Here is a 15,528-nt window from a genome sequence, read left to right on the forward strand (position 1 = left end):
GTTATGCACATGTTGGAATTATTTCCTGATGTCTTTCTGAGCAATATTATGTTAACTAGAAGACCAGCTATAAAAAAGCAAGCTTCTTTTAAGTGCTTGGATCACACTTACTGCATCCCTGCTTTTTCTAATAGGCAGCTTCCAATTTATGGTGTGTGTTTCGTTTTAAAAATTCAAGGTATCTTGAAAGTCAAGCATTCTTCAGCGCCCTAGTTATGTCATTAGGTATGTAATTTCCAGTTAGGGAAAATGAAAGGAAGCATATGCATAAAAAGCAGAAGAATCCAGCAGAAAACAATCTGAGCTTTACTGATAGTTTTCCATCTTCACCTGTACAGCAGGAATTCAGAGACACTGCAGTGTGTCATTTGGTTGGTGTCCCTTTGAAATGGTTGGCTGCAGCACTGATAGTATTGCTTTCTCTATCTCTGTTCTGCAGAAAGGGCGATGAAGTATGCTTGCAATGTTTAACTCTTTACTCTCATGCCTTGATTAAGTTGGCAGCATTTTTTTTATTGTTTAAAAAAAAATTCTAATGAACAGTGCTGGTTGATAAATGGAAGAGGTTTCAACCCATTTGTGACATACGCAGAGTGTTGCTCCTACCTTCTAACCTGAGAGGCCCTTCACACCTACTTTGTCATTTTACCCTCCAGTCTGGACTGCTCTCAAACAGCCTCCAGCATACAAGTCACTCTCAGCTATGTCTGTGCTGCAGTGTGTGAGCCATGCTTTGGCTCTTAACTAGCCTTGTTTATAGTAGAGAGTATCCCCAACGCACTTCCAGTCTTAGGGTACGTCTAGACTACCGCGTTTTGTCGACAGATACTGTCGACAAAACTTCCGTCGACAAAGAGCGTCCAGACACATTGAGTTCTGTCGACAAAGCAAGCTGCTTTGTCGACAGAACTCCGTAGTCTGGACGCAATGTTACAGGCAATAACACCTTCTGTCGACAGAGTTCTGTCGACAGAAGGTGTTATGCCTCGTAAAATGAGATATACCAGAGTCGACAAAACTGCTGAGTTCTGTCGATGTTATGTCGACAGAACTCAGCGGTAGTGTAATCGCTGGTATAGTTTTGTCGACAAAAGTCCACTTTTGTCGACAAAACTAGGTAGTCTAGACACACCCTTAGATTGCCTCCAGAAATGTATGTCTAGAACTGCCCACCCTCTCCTAGACAATACAAATATTTTAAGTTTATTATTTCTTTAAGACAATAATATAGCAGCTTATTATTTCAAATAGTTCTTCAGACACTTCAGTTCAGATGCAATGGATTTGATAAAACAGTAAAACAAGATAATTAGCTACAAAAAGGGATTTTAAGTGTCCCAGCTGACAACTCCCTCCCACATTCTGTACCCACTCCTACATTCCTTCCCCAGACTAGAATCCTTTCCTGGACCCTGCACCCAATCCCGTGCGCTAGGTCACAACCATCTCTTTCACCCAAATTCTGTCGCAGATCCCACACCCTTTCCTGCACCTCAATCCTCTACCCCGAGCTTCCTTCTGCACCTAACCTCTGTCCCAGACCCTACTCCCCCTCCACAGAAAAGTTCTGCCCTTGACCACTTACCAAAATTTTGAGTGGCCCCCTATCAAAAAGTATTGCCCACCCACGGCCTAACTTAACAAACTGTTAAATCGAAGCAAAGTTTTCTCACCACACGCTCTACACAGTCTTACTGGCCCAACTTTTTTGGCCAGGAACCCCTTCTTCTGTTTAACGGTCGCTTCCTTTGTCCTTTTTCATGTGATGAATTGATGGAGAATGGACTGGGTACCTTGGAGAGTTTATTCCTTTTTTTATATGTCTCCCCCACTTGAAAAACATTTCTAGCTGCGATTCAGGAGACTGGGTATCTGTAAGTAAGGATGTTTCATGATGGTTTTGCCATCTGTTTGAAAACTCTCCCCCTTTCGGCTTGATAACTGTGTTTACTTTTTGGTTATATGCAAATTAAGCAGAGTCCACATTATATTTGAAACAAAATACTTGTTTGCCAGGTCCATTTGAAATATTTTAATCACATCATACAGGGAAACCTTAACTTCACATACCATGTGGCTCACCTATTTTATCAGGACACTATCGACCAGCAGATTGAATTTTCAAGTGATACGTTTCAATCACAGTGTTCTTAAGAGGCAAATGTGGCAGTTATTACAGTAATAGCCAGGATGACCCATACCTTCAGGGTGTGCAGAGTGAGGGCTGCAGCTTTTGCTGATGTAACTGAACATGCTCAATATAAGCAAAACAGAGGGCAGAGGAGGGGGAAAGAGAGGAGGCGATATGACCTGGTTCCCCACTACCACATGTCACCTCTGTTATACTTTCAGATTAGGAGAAGTGGTGTTGATTAAACTAATCAGAGACAGAGTTTGCAACTGTACAGTCTTCTGTGTTGTCACTGTGGTGAACACCGTGGCCATGTGGCACTTCCTTGCATCAACTTCAATAGAACATTTAACCTCTTATCCCAAGGCCAGGCCCTGTGCTTTTCACTAGAGAGGAGACTTTCCATTATCATTGTACAGTGTCTGTCACATATAATACACAGTTGATCAGCTCTGATTCCATCCAGTAGAGGGCAGCAGTACATACACACTGGCCTATTCATTGTAGTATTCATGACTTTTATGTGATGCAAATGTCTACTGCCTTTGATCTGAAAAGCTAAGTTCAGGCAAACCTGTTCAGTGCTGCAGCTGGGAGTTGTGTATTCAATTCCTGTCTTTGTGTTGTCTTGCTTTCTGACCTGGCACACACAATTTCATTTCTCTCTGCAGCTTCCCGATCTTTAAATAGGGGTTATAATGATTGATAACCTTGTAAAGTGTTTTGAGATATATGGATCAAAATGATTATATAAAATAATTTTATTACTCCTTATATATGGATAATCATAAATAAATATTTATGTTGTATATATTTTCCTGTATAGGGACCCTCCAGAGAGAGAGAATTTTTAAAAATTTTACTCGGAAACGCCAGAGGGCTATGCGAAGAAGAGTACATCAAGTCAATGGGCACAAATTTATGGCTACCTATTTGCGACAGCCAACATATTGCTCCCACTGCAAGGAATTTATCTGGTAAGAATGACTTACACAACCTCCATCACATTGGCCTTTCCTTCCCCTGAGCACGTTCTCCTAGGTTGTGATTGTACAGCTCACTAGTCTGTGTGCACAGTCTAAGTCACTGTGTGGGCCCCTACTACCACAGCAGTAAGTCAAAGTGCACTATAAAACTTTTAGTGCACAGTACCATGGTCCATGCTGTGAGTTAGTACAAAGCAAACTAACGCTTTGTAGATTTACACCCCAGGTTGCCATGTGCTAATTGACTGTGTAGACAAGCCCATAATAACAATCTTTATGCTCCTGCTAGCAGGTCTGGCCCCATTGTGTACCTCACAAATGCCAATTAAGTAACAGAGCTTACAACCTAAATTAGACAAGACTAAGAGTTAGACTGGATCGTGGACAGCAGTTCAGTTGATGCTGTGGGGATTACTGATGGTGAGAAGAAAACAGGGAGGAATGTTGAAGGGGATTTGAAGGAAGAGAGAGTATGCTGGGTGGATGAGAAAACACAGATCATTCAAGGTATAAAGAGCAGGTTAATAAATGTGGAGCTAAAATGGGGGGAGAGCAGTGTTCTGCTCTTAATCAGCCATAGGTGCAGGGCTCCGTGCACAGAGCTGCCTGACTGGATGCGACTCATTAAACAACTGTGGGGCTGTGCTGCTGCGCAGCTTAGAGGGAACACTGGGTGAAAGAATAGGGGGTAACCACCCATTAAGCTGAAATGGCTGAGAGGAGCATAGGGAGAAGTAATTATTTCTCTCTGTTAAACTTAGGTCCTTAAGAGGTAATAATAGAGCACATGTAATCTGGTCCTTTTAATAATTGTTTTACTTAGTGTGGTGTAGGTGAAGTACTAAAGGAAATGTGGTGAGAGGATAATGTGGAAAAAAGATGAATTTTGAGCCAAAGCCTGCCCTGTCCCTTTGTTACATGCACTGAATTACAGACGTTCACTATCTTCATGTCACCACGGGCTGCTTGCTTTGTGAATCAGAATGCTCGGGCTCCACTGCCTTTTGGTTCTACCCTCATAAAACTACTGCCAAAGTGTCTTGGGGTGTAATTGTGATTTATGTTCCATGTTTTGTTTTGCACAGGGGAGTGTTTGGGAAGCAGGGATACCAGTGCCAAGGTAAAGTGTTTTATCCCTATGCCGTGTATTAATTATAGAATATTCCAACACTGAGCTGCATCTCCTCCCGCAGGGCCACTTTGAAGTCCCGATTCATATTGCTGTCAGGCTGGCGGCATGAGAGAACGCTCATACATATGCAGCATCCTCATGCTATGGCTCCTATCCTGCACTGTGCTATGTGGCAGTGGACGCCTTCCACTTCACTGAGCCCTACTCATTATCAGATTGCAGCCTATTGTGCCTCAACCTAGTGACCTGCCTTCATGAAGCATGCAGTCTCCAGGCCCTTTGGTGGATGGCTTTAGTCTGCAATAATTCCTTTAACTATGCAATTAAACCCACTTGACATTAGAGAAATTACTTCAAAGGGAAACTGTAGTTTGAAATTCTGCTTTTTCCTAATACAAAGTAATATGCTGTATTGATTTTTACAGTACTTTTTTTTCTGTTCAATGAATTCTCATCAGTTCATCTTGGCCTCTCCCTTTCTCTGTGGCTTTGCACTAGAGGGCTGTGAGTATGACTAAGTTGGCTTCCTGCATGATTGGTCTTTCAGTTAGACTAATAATGCAGCTTGGCTCTTGTGAAATGTGCAGGGAAACCAGGGCATTCACATTGACCTGAACTGCAGATAAACTAAATGTCTCTTGCTCAACAAAAAGAAAGCATTCCTTTACTGATAGACAGGCCACTGTGAGTGCAAGCTAATGTAAGGCACTGAGGGACTTCTAGACACACAATCACCAGTGATATATTTGACCTCACAAATATCCCTTCCTGAAGCCACTGCATTGAATTGTGTCAAAGCAGTGTTTTTTTGTGTTTTTGTTTGCATCACCTGCAATATTCTTCATTGGAAGATTTCAGTGGTCATCTTTATTTAGTTCATTGTTAATAATGTTTGGATTGCAATGACATTTCTACATGCATCTCACAATGTTTATGTAGGCTGATACGTTAAAAACGTCTTAGACTATTTGAGCATCTAATTTCTCTTAAAATTAATGGAAACTAAGTAATCTCCTTGGGGGTTACACTATATATCCAAATCCTTAGGCTACTTTGCAAATCTCAGCCATGGTGTTCATTTTTCATATAATTCCATTACCTGCTGCTGATTTAAATCGAATCTAGAAGAACCTAGTTTGTTTGATAAGTTCTAAATCTTTTGATAGTTCAATATGCTTCTTTTGTTTCCTAGTATGTACCTGTGTTGTACACAAGCGTTGCCATCATCTGATTGTTACAGCCTGCACGTGCCAAAACAATATTGACAAGACAGACACCAAGGTAAAGTCAGAATTGGATACTTGTATCATAGGACTTGCTGAATCTTCAGGTTTGGGTGGGTGGTAGTGGTTGCAAAATAATGGAATTTATTTTTCTTTGGTTTATTATTTCCATTCATAGATTCTAGGGCCAGAACTTATAATTTAGATTGTGGTCTAAGATGCTGCGTAACAGAGGCTATAGAATTTCATCCTCAATTGAACTCAATAATTTGTGTTTGAGTAAAGACTATTTTACTTGCATCTTGTCTTGATAGGAAGGCTTCCAGAGCTGGACACTGTACCACACTCTTTGGCAGTTGGTTCCAATGATTAATCACCCTCACTGTTAAATAATTACTTATTTCTCTCGCTCGGACTCCTTATTACACTTTTCTCTGTGTGATTAAAGAGCCCCTTAGTAGCTGTTCCCCTCCCTCCCAAAGAAAGTACTTGTATACTATGATCAAATGACCTCTTCATCTTCTTCTTATTATTATATTATTATTAATTTATTCTTCCTCTTTCTGTAGTCTTTGCTCTGTGTGGCACACTTTTAGGTAAGGCTCTGACTGTTTGGTGTCTTGTGTGGTTCATTCCTAGAACTTGATAATCTTTAGGATGTATCAGGTGAGGTATTTCCACTAGAAATTGGGAAACATTTCTGCCATTGTACAAAGCAATGGTAAAACTTCATATGGAATACTGGATACAATTCTGGTTCACTGTGGTGAAGAAAGATGAATTCAAAATTGTCAAGAACTCTCTGTCCAATTTTTCTGGGCTGAGCCTGGTTCATGAGCTGAATTGGACTGTGGCCAATTGGCTGGTCTCTTGATGGGCTAGCCCTCTAATTGGCTGCCAGGAGCCCTCAGGTGTGTAACAGCAGCAAGTTGCAGATTGCTGAACACTTACACCCACAGCTATAATCACCTGCTTGTTTCCCGTGCTGCAGACCTATTCGTGCATTGTTCTTGCCCAGTTGCAATCTGCCCCAGCCCTGTGCCCTTCTTTAGTTTCTAGCTCTGGCTTCTGGTTCTTGTTCCTGGCCCCGGCCCCAACCACTAGGCCAGTGATCCCCAACCTTTTGGGGCTGCCAGGTGCTTGGGGGCGGGGCCGCGCATGCGCCGTGCGCCCGGGATGGAGGTTGCGCATGCACTGGGTGCCCAGGGCCTGGGACACAAGAATGGCTCGGGCTGGCCCTGATCACTAGGCGGGCACACATAAATGCCCTGGTGGGCGCCATGGCGCCTGTAGGCACCACGTTGGGGACCACTGCACTAGGCCGTGCCCCGGACCTTGTCACTAGGTGAGCTCACAAATGTCCCAATCCCTGATAAAAGCTGAAGAGGTTTAGAGAAGGGCTGCTAGGGTAAGCAGGGGAATATAGACCCAATTTTCTTACAAGAGAAGAATAAAATAGTTTGGGGTGTTTAACCCAGCAATACGAAGCCTGAGAGAGGCTATGATTGTACTTTTTAAATACAGCAGGGAGGGAGAAGAGCTGTTTCCCTTAAAGGACAATGTTGGGTCAAGAACAAATGGGTATAAACTGTTCATGACTGAAGTTAGACTGGAAATTAAAAACAGGTTCCAAACCATCAGAGAGAGGCAGGCTCTGGAACAATTCTCTGTAGTGTAGCAAAGACAAACAACATAACTATTTTTAAGGCGGAACTTTATAAATTTATGAATGGGATTATGTGGCAGGGTTGTCTACAACAGCAGGCAACTGGTCTCTGACCCAGGTGATCATTTCCGGTCCTGCGTCCTGTTTTTCTATAGTATCCATCCATGAGGAATATTATTAGTCATTGAGTAACTCTCCACCACAAAAGCTGTATTGTAACAGATTCTATGGCTGACTATTTCTAAGCAGAACAGTTGAGCTAAACTTTAAAATGACTGCAAAAGCGACGAGGAGTCCTGTGGCACCTTATAGACTAACTGAAGTGTAGGAGCATAAGCTTTCGTGGGCAAAGACCCACTTGGTCAGATGCATGCATCTGACCAAGTGGGTCTTTACATGCATCTGACGAAGTGGGTCTTTGCCCACGAAAGCTTATGCTCCTACACTTCAGTTAGTCTATAAGGTGCCACAGGATTCCTCGTCGCTTTTGCAGATTCAGACTAACACGGCTACCCCTCTGATACTTTAAAATTACTTTTCACCAATCCTAAAACATCAAATACCAAATCTCTCAAGATGGTAATTAAACACTTTAATGAAAAAAATACTAAACCCTTGGGAAAAAAAAAAAAAAAAAAAGAGAGAGCGAAAGAGAGAGAGAAAGTTCAAGAGGTATAATTAACTTGAAACCTGTTATTCCATTCACACCTATATTTTAAATTACATGAGATATGGATTCACCTTTCAATCTGCCAGGACCAAAATGTTGAGACACAAAATAAAACAGGATCCATTTGTTCAACATGTCACATTTTCTAAAGTTTTCTGATTGTGCATTTGTGATCTAAATAGTTCACATGGGGAAGCGGGGGATGGGGGGGAGGGATAGCCCCAGGTGTGTGTATATAGATAAATCAGAGTCCAAAATAGAAATAAATATCGATAAGAAAGGGGCAGAAAAAGTGAGGAATTTGGAAGATCTAGAAAAACTGCTGACGTGCTAAAAATGATAGAGAGATTCGTCATTTTTAAATACATGCCACATGCAAAAGAAAAGTAAACCAATAATTTTTACTACTGATTAATGAGCAACAAACTCCTATAGTTAGCAACAATTTGTATTCAGTGCTTAAATGGCTTGATAGTTTGTGATGAGGCAAAGATAAGACACATCTGGTTTTAATGATTCCAAATTCACTGAAGGATTTGACATTAACTAATGAATCCTTTGTAAAATTTGCTTTGTTCTGCTTACAAGGCATGTCACAAAATCTGCCAGAGCTGGCTCATTGCTGATGAGAGCTCAATCAGTGCATTACATGATTACCATTTGGTAAATTACAGTGCAGTGGAGAGCAAAGATGATGCTTTCAGAACTGGGATTTTTTAAAAGTAATTCTGCAGTTGTTCCCAATGTTCATATACTAATGTACTTTTTGTTAATAAAATTATTGTTCCATATGTACTGATTTTTCTTCCCTGTGTTTGTCTTTTTGATTCCTTCTCAGGTTTCTGAACAAAGATTTGGAATCAACATTCCCCACAAGTTTAGAATCCACAACTATAAAGTACCAACCTTTTGTGATCATTGTGGGTCTTTGCTGTGGGGGATAATGCGGCAAGGACTGCAGTGTAAAAGTAAGCAAGCCTTATTCATGCTTTCTTAGAAAAACTTCTGTGGATGTGTGGAAAATCAAAGAATTGAAGGGACAATTTCCTGTGTCTTTTAGCTTAAGTGATTACATTCCCCTCCACTCCATGGATACATAAGTGATGTATAGCTCAAATTTTTCCAGGCTGTAGAGTGGATTCTAATACACACTGTCTGTCCAGGTTTTTTTAATACAGATAGCTGAAATTACTCATGAATTTGCTATTTCCAGCGTTGCTTTTTCTATTTACTGAGCCATTGCTTAAGTAGTGAATACTAACAAGGTTTCAGAAAAAAATATTAACAGAGGAAAAGTCATCAGAGTTTGTTGATTAACATGTCACACAGTTAGTTGACTTCAAAGGGATGTAAAATTATATAGTTATGTATTAGATCTAGGCAAAAATGTTTAGACACACTTCTTTTTGCCAAAAAATTCAGATTCAAATTGGCTGAAACATTTTGCAATTTTGTGTCAAATTAACTGAGTAGTTTTGATTTAAGAAAACCTTAAAAATAAAATAATTAAATACAATAATTTTGTTTCTACATTTTTAATAGGGATGTCAATGTGTAGTTGACTACATGCGTATCGGCTCCAGCCTGGTCCCCTAATCCTCCGCACTGCTGCCTCTGTATCAGCAACAGATCTGCCTGCACCCTTACCCCTGCGCTGCTGCCTCTGATACAGAGGCAGCAGTGCGGAGGGTGAGGGGACCAGGCTGGAGCCGATACGCATGGGGAGTTGTTTTTTTGCCTCTCTGCGCATGCTGGCTCCGCAGACCTGCCTGGTCCCCCTCCCCTCCCCACACACCTCCTGCAGAGACAGCACGGGGAGGCATGTAGGAATGAATGTTGGTGGGAGCCCAGGCTCTCCGCAGACAGAGGCTGCTCAGTAGAGCTCTAACCTTCCCCGCCGCCTCCCCTCCCACACACACAGAGGGGCTGCTGCCAGGACATCCTCTGTTCGTGGGGAGCTCGGACCCACTGTGGACAGGGGCTGCAGCCACGACACTCTTTATCAGAAGCAACAGTGCAGGGAGCTTGTTTTTAAACTGGCTTCCCTAACAGACTGGCTCCCTCTGCCATCTCGTGCTACTGCCTCTGATACAGAGGCAGCAACATGGGGTGGCAATGGGCTCTCCAGAAGTGGGAACGGGAGCACACCGTCTGCTGTACTTGCCCCCAGGGACTATCGAATAGTGGTGTATTGATAAGATTTCATGTAGTTACCCAACTATTCAATTACACTATGACTAACATCCCTAATTTTAAAAGCGAAACACTTAGTTTTTTTTAAATTTGAAATGACTTCATTTAGAAATTTGTTCAATTTATTTTTTAAAAATAATTTTTACAAGCTCAAAAATTAAATGAAATCTTTTGATGAACCCAAACATTTTTTTCCTGACATTTTGGTTTGCTGATACTATCTTCAAAATTTTCAGTTTGCCCAGCAAATTGAAACATCAGTTATTTTCCCAGTTATTTTTTGTAAGTCACTGTTGAAGTATATTGCTATGTTCTATGGCATTCTGAAGCTAATTTGCCTTAGTGAATATTGATGCACAGCCGTGCATGCTTCCCTTGTACCTACCAACCTCATACGTGTACACAAATGGACACCTTACCAGTTTGCACCATACAGGATATTTTGAGGTACAGTGACTTGATTTCCGTAGCATTGTTCTTTCATAGGAGCTCTGATCCTGCTTCCACTGCAAGTCCCTTTGGCAAAAGTCTCTGTGGCATCAGTAGCACAAGCTCAAGGCAATGATGTAGCTTTTCAGGTGGGAAATCATAGAAGATTAGGGCTGGAAGAGTCCTCAAGAGGTCATCAGGTCCAACCCTCTGCTCAAAGCAGGACCAACCCCAACTAAATCATTCCAGCCTGGGCTTTGTCAAGCCTGGTCTAAAAAAGCCTCTAAGAATGGAAATTCCACAATCTCCCCCGGTAACCTGTTCTGGTATTTCACCACACTAGTAAAATAGTTTTTACTAATATCTAACATGAAACTCCCCCCCACTACTTTCGCCCTCTAGCCCATACTATTTTTCAGCACTAACATTCTGAACTTTTATCCCAGTGTTGTTCCAGTTGTTCATTTGATTTTATTTTTCACTCTCTCAGTGTGTAAAATGAATGTACATATCAGGTGCCAAGCCAGTGTGGCACCCAACTGTGGAGTGAATGCTGCCGAACTGGCGAAAACCTTAGCATGCATGGGACTGCAGCCAGGAACTATTTCTCCAAATTCGGTGAGACTTTTCTCCTTTCTTTATCAGAGCTTCCAACTGTGTCATTTCTATAAGCACAAGAGAAGTTGAGGGCTTTGGTCAGAAAGAGGGGCATTGTGGGGTGCCCTGTACAAGTTGGCTTTTGTTCTGTGACATTCAGCAAATGCCTCTCCTGGAAAGTGAATGTTCAGTTTCAAAGCTTACACTGGCAGAGGCTTCAGTGTGTGTTTCCTATTGTTTGATCTATGTAAAATGTGGCAAAATCGAGGGCCTGATTCTGCTCTCACACTTACCGCTGTGTAGCTCCACTGAGCTGGTCTTGATCAGTACAAGTAAGAGGAGAATCCAGTCTACACTCTTGTTTCCCTTGTTATTCAGGAACATGCCCAGTGGCAAATAGGGAGACAGCATTGCCTAGTGAATAGAGCACAACACTGGGACTTGAGACCTGGGCTCTAGTTCTAGTTCTGCTACTGTTTTTCTAACTGATCTTGGACCCATTGCTTCACCTCCTTCTGTCTCTATTTAGCCATCTGTAAAATGAAGGTCGTGATGCTCACCTTCTTTGCACAGAGCTTTGACATCTAGGGATAGGAAATGTCATATAGCAACTAGATATTATTAGTCATTGGAGCAATATGGAAAGCCGCCTCTGTCCCTTCAGTCACATAATAGTGAGAACTTTCCAGGGATAGAAAGGGCTCTAACGCCCGAGTCCAGGAGATGGTGGTACATGCATGCCTAACTTTAAGTACTTGATTAGTCCATTGTGCCTAAGAGTTTGCAGGGTTGAGGCTTAAATGTGCACTGTGTATTCATGCATTTTAACATAGTCTATAATCTGTTTAGACCGTTGTAAAATTTAATGTAACAAAGTGTTAAAATGTCTGTAAATATTTATGAAAATAAGCAAGGCTGGCCAAAGTGGCGAGGGGAAAGACAAACTGAGCTCTCCCCTTATTTGAGGGGTCACTAAGCCCAGAGCACAATATGATTATATGAAATACTTCTGTGATGCACAACCCAGGTACACGACATGAGTACCAGAGAGAATAAAATGTAGAAAATGGAAAAAACTGCAGAGTGGTTTCCCACAACCCTCCGATGCAATGATTTTCATCTCTGAATTGATTTCAGTGCCCAAAGGGGAGCACTGTCTCAGTGATGCTATCAGAATGTGATTTTTGCAAGGAGCCCAAATTATGATCGTGTCAGAAATGTGTCTGCATCAAGAGCAAGAAAGATAAACATGATACAACTTGTCTTTTGTGACAGTAAATCAACTCTAAAGTGTTTTTGTAGTATCCTACTTAAGCTATTTCATGTCAATCATAATTTTTTGGAAGGATGGTAGGACCTTCATTTCCAATTTTGTCTGGGGATCCCCTTTAAATCTTTTTTCAGCTTTGAAAATAAGAGTAGGCCTTTGGTAACCTGTGAACTTATGATTCAATTTTATTATTTTATTATTACTAATGTTTTCCAAAAAATACATGAAAAGAATAATATAATAAATAAAAATTTAAAAAGTGACAAAATAAATCAACAGACATGACAAATTTCAACATATAAGAAGTGAACATTGTATACTGGCATATGTCATAAATCAACTTAGTCTTCATGTAGAACTGAAGTAAGAAAGAAAGAAAACGGGGGAATGTAGGGGAAAAGAAAGACAAATAATATGTTGAAGCAAAATGCAGGACAATGTAGCACTTTAAAGACTAACAAGATGGTTTATTAGATGATGAGCTTTCGTGGGCCAGACCCACTTCCTCAGATCAAATAGTGGAAGATCAAATAATATGTTGATTCTCCAGCTACAAAGGAGTCAATCCAAAGCCCATTGAAATCAATGGACAGATTCCCAGGCCAGATCCACAGATGGTATAAATCTGCATACTCTATCAATGGAACAAGTTGAGGATATCGCCCCTATTTACTTTAATGGACTTGGGATCAAGCTCATAGCAAAATAGGCCTACAAGGATTTTCAAACCTCTCATTATCATGCTTCAGTCTATAGCACAAACTGTAAAACTATTAGTCATTTATTCCGTAATTTACAGAGTTTCCAAACTGCCCATTAGCTTCACAGAAGGCAGACAGTACTCTGAAAATCAGGACACTAATAGTATGTCCTCTGCATAATTTGCACAACATATAGATACACCATATCTGTGCACTGGTATGTATTGGGTTTTCCTAATTCTTTGTGAAGTAAAGATTGCATTTAAGTTATCAAAATATGTTGGGAGTTTATGACTTGTCAGTATACAAGTGTTAACTTCCTTTAGCTATATTTTCCAGGGATATGGGGAGTTGTTCCAAATGGCTTTGTTTCATTCTGCATGGATGGATTTTGTGAATTGTGCTTTGTTATGAAACAGTCACAAGGTGGTGCTCAAGAAATCTGTGTATGACTTAGTTTAAGAAAAAAAAAGAGCAAGAAAATCCTTTATCTTTTAAGTATTTGGGACTTCTCTTATGAACCTACATCTGTAGAGTTACGAACAGAAAGCACTGGATGTAACTACTGCAAAAATAATAGCTGCAGAAAGAGATTGCTAAGGGCAGTGTTCTTGAAAACTTGAAGGGACACCATCAAATGGGACCTGACCTCTAGTTAGGGAGGAGGACTTGCAGCCCTGTGATAGGGAGGTAGCTTGTAAGGAGAAAAGGCTGAGGAGAGGAAGTGGCTAGACACAAATCTTTTAGATTCCAAACGTCGCTAGTGCTGTCTGTGGTGTGAGGATTTAGGTAGCCCTATTTATTCATACCCCTGTAATTCAGATGAGAGATTGCCAGGTTTTCTCACTGATCTCTACCATTTCCAAAGTAGGGAGGTCAGACTTGCTCTTTAAGTTTAGCAAAGTGACTTTACAGGGTAAAACACACGGAGCAAGAACCGCAGTTCTTATGTTTCGTTGTGGCTATGGATGATGATGGGTAGGCTTGGTGCGCATGGCATCTATGGTGATATTATGCCCAACATATTTCCCATTTCAACAGCAATACAGTGAAGTTGTGCACAGCAGATGTACCCAGACAGATATGTGTCATTAGTAAACACAGTGGCATGTCATACTTGGTGTACAGTTTTTAGGGAAACTCAAGAGCTATTTTCCCCCACAGAAATTAGCTTCCAGGTCCACGCTGAGGCGCCAAGGAAAAGAAAGTCCAAAAGACAGCAACAGTGTGAGTGGAAGTTCAGCAAGCAAACTTGGGATCAAAGACCTAACCTTTATCCGAGTGTTGGGAAAGGGCAGTTTTGGGAAGGTGAGTTTTATTCTTGGCTCTTCACAAAGTGGTGGCGGTGCTATTTATTATATTACTGGCTCCCAACATGAAGTGCTTTCCAAAACAGATAAAAGGTAAGATCCCTCTCAAGACAAACATGATTGCAAATCAGTAGGGGACTGCATGAAAGCTCAGTGCATATCAGTCTGATTATACATCTAGTATGCAGAAAGATCAGCTATAGAGAAGAGGTGGGGGGAGAGGGAATGTAAAACAACCACAAATTGAAAGACTGGCTACAATAAAAAGGGAAAACTGCCACAACCAGAGGAACAATTTCCACACACAAGAGAGCATAACAAATGCTACAGCAGGGCTACTCAACTTTGGAAGCCCTGGGGGCCACAATAATACTCAGCACATGCTGAGGGCTGCAACTTAAGTGTGGTTGCCTAAACATGCAAATATAGGTGCAAATATATGCAAATATAGCTTCTTTCACACTGACGGGCATGAGTAAAAGCACTTCCCACGATGTCCCCGGTGCTCCTGCCACCTTCTCCCTAAGGCTAGAAATGCCAACACCCTCTACCCATCTGTTCCAGCCAGCCTGTCTGCTTGCGTCTTTCAGTGCTCATGCGCCTGGGAGATGCCTTGCTGTTGTGGAGTGTGTTCCCAGTGGAGGCCATGTTCAAAGGATCCCACCTGCAGGCCGCAGGTGTTGAGCCCCGTGTAAACCCAAACTGCACCACGGGCCGCAAATAAATGGGCTGCAAGCTGCATGCGGCCCCCAGGTCGTATATTGAGTAGTCCTGTGCTTCAGCATTAGTGCTCTCTTATGCAGCACTTCCTTGGGCAGGCGAACTTTTCAGTGCTTACTCTCCATCTGCATGCAAAACATGCACCTACTTTTTGCCTCAAAGCCATTGTGCAAATGGTGCAATCAAATCTGGTGAGCGGACCAAGCTCTGACTGTGGGACAGAAGGCTCAGTGTGTGTTATGAGAGAGGATTCCTACTAGCACTGGGAAGGATGCCACTGGCCAGGTCTAGGAGAGATTTGCTGCTCTTTATATCGTTGAGCAACCTGCATGCCTGCTTCTACCAGTTAGGGCCTGCTCTTGTGGCAGCGCACATGCCAGCTAGATTTGTCACTAGTTGGGCACACCCACACCTGCTGATACTGAATCATTAGCTGGCTGGACTTTCTGGTGAACCCTTGTGTGCTGCCTGCCATGTCTTACCAGGTGGTATGAGAGGCC

General features: G+C 41.8%; 1 protein-coding gene across 2 annotated transcripts in view; it reads left to right on the top strand.

The window, feature by feature from the left end:
* The window catches only part of PRKCH (protein kinase C eta), a 167,366-nt gene that overhangs the window by 62,720 nt on the left and 89,118 nt on the right, over positions 1 to 15,528 (top strand). For both annotated transcript variants that reach the window (XM_075926364.2, XM_075926362.2), the window contains exons 3-8: positions 2,958 to 3,108; positions 4,203 to 4,237; positions 5,442 to 5,530; positions 8,647 to 8,776; positions 10,921 to 11,048; positions 14,163 to 14,306. In XM_075926364.2, coding sequence (XP_075782479.2) covers positions 2,958 to 3,108; positions 4,203 to 4,237; positions 5,442 to 5,530; positions 8,647 to 8,776; positions 10,921 to 11,048; positions 14,163 to 14,306 — 677 coding nt within the window. The remainder of the gene's footprint in view (positions 1 to 2,957; positions 3,109 to 4,202; positions 4,238 to 5,441; positions 5,531 to 8,646; positions 8,777 to 10,920; positions 11,049 to 14,162; positions 14,307 to 15,528) is intronic.

Source organism: Pelodiscus sinensis, chromosome 5, assembly GCF_052426305.1.
Source record: "Pelodiscus sinensis isolate ZL-2025 chromosome 5, ASM5242630v1, whole genome shotgun sequence".
Lineage (NCBI taxonomy): Eukaryota > Metazoa > Chordata > Testudines > Trionychidae > Pelodiscus > Pelodiscus sinensis.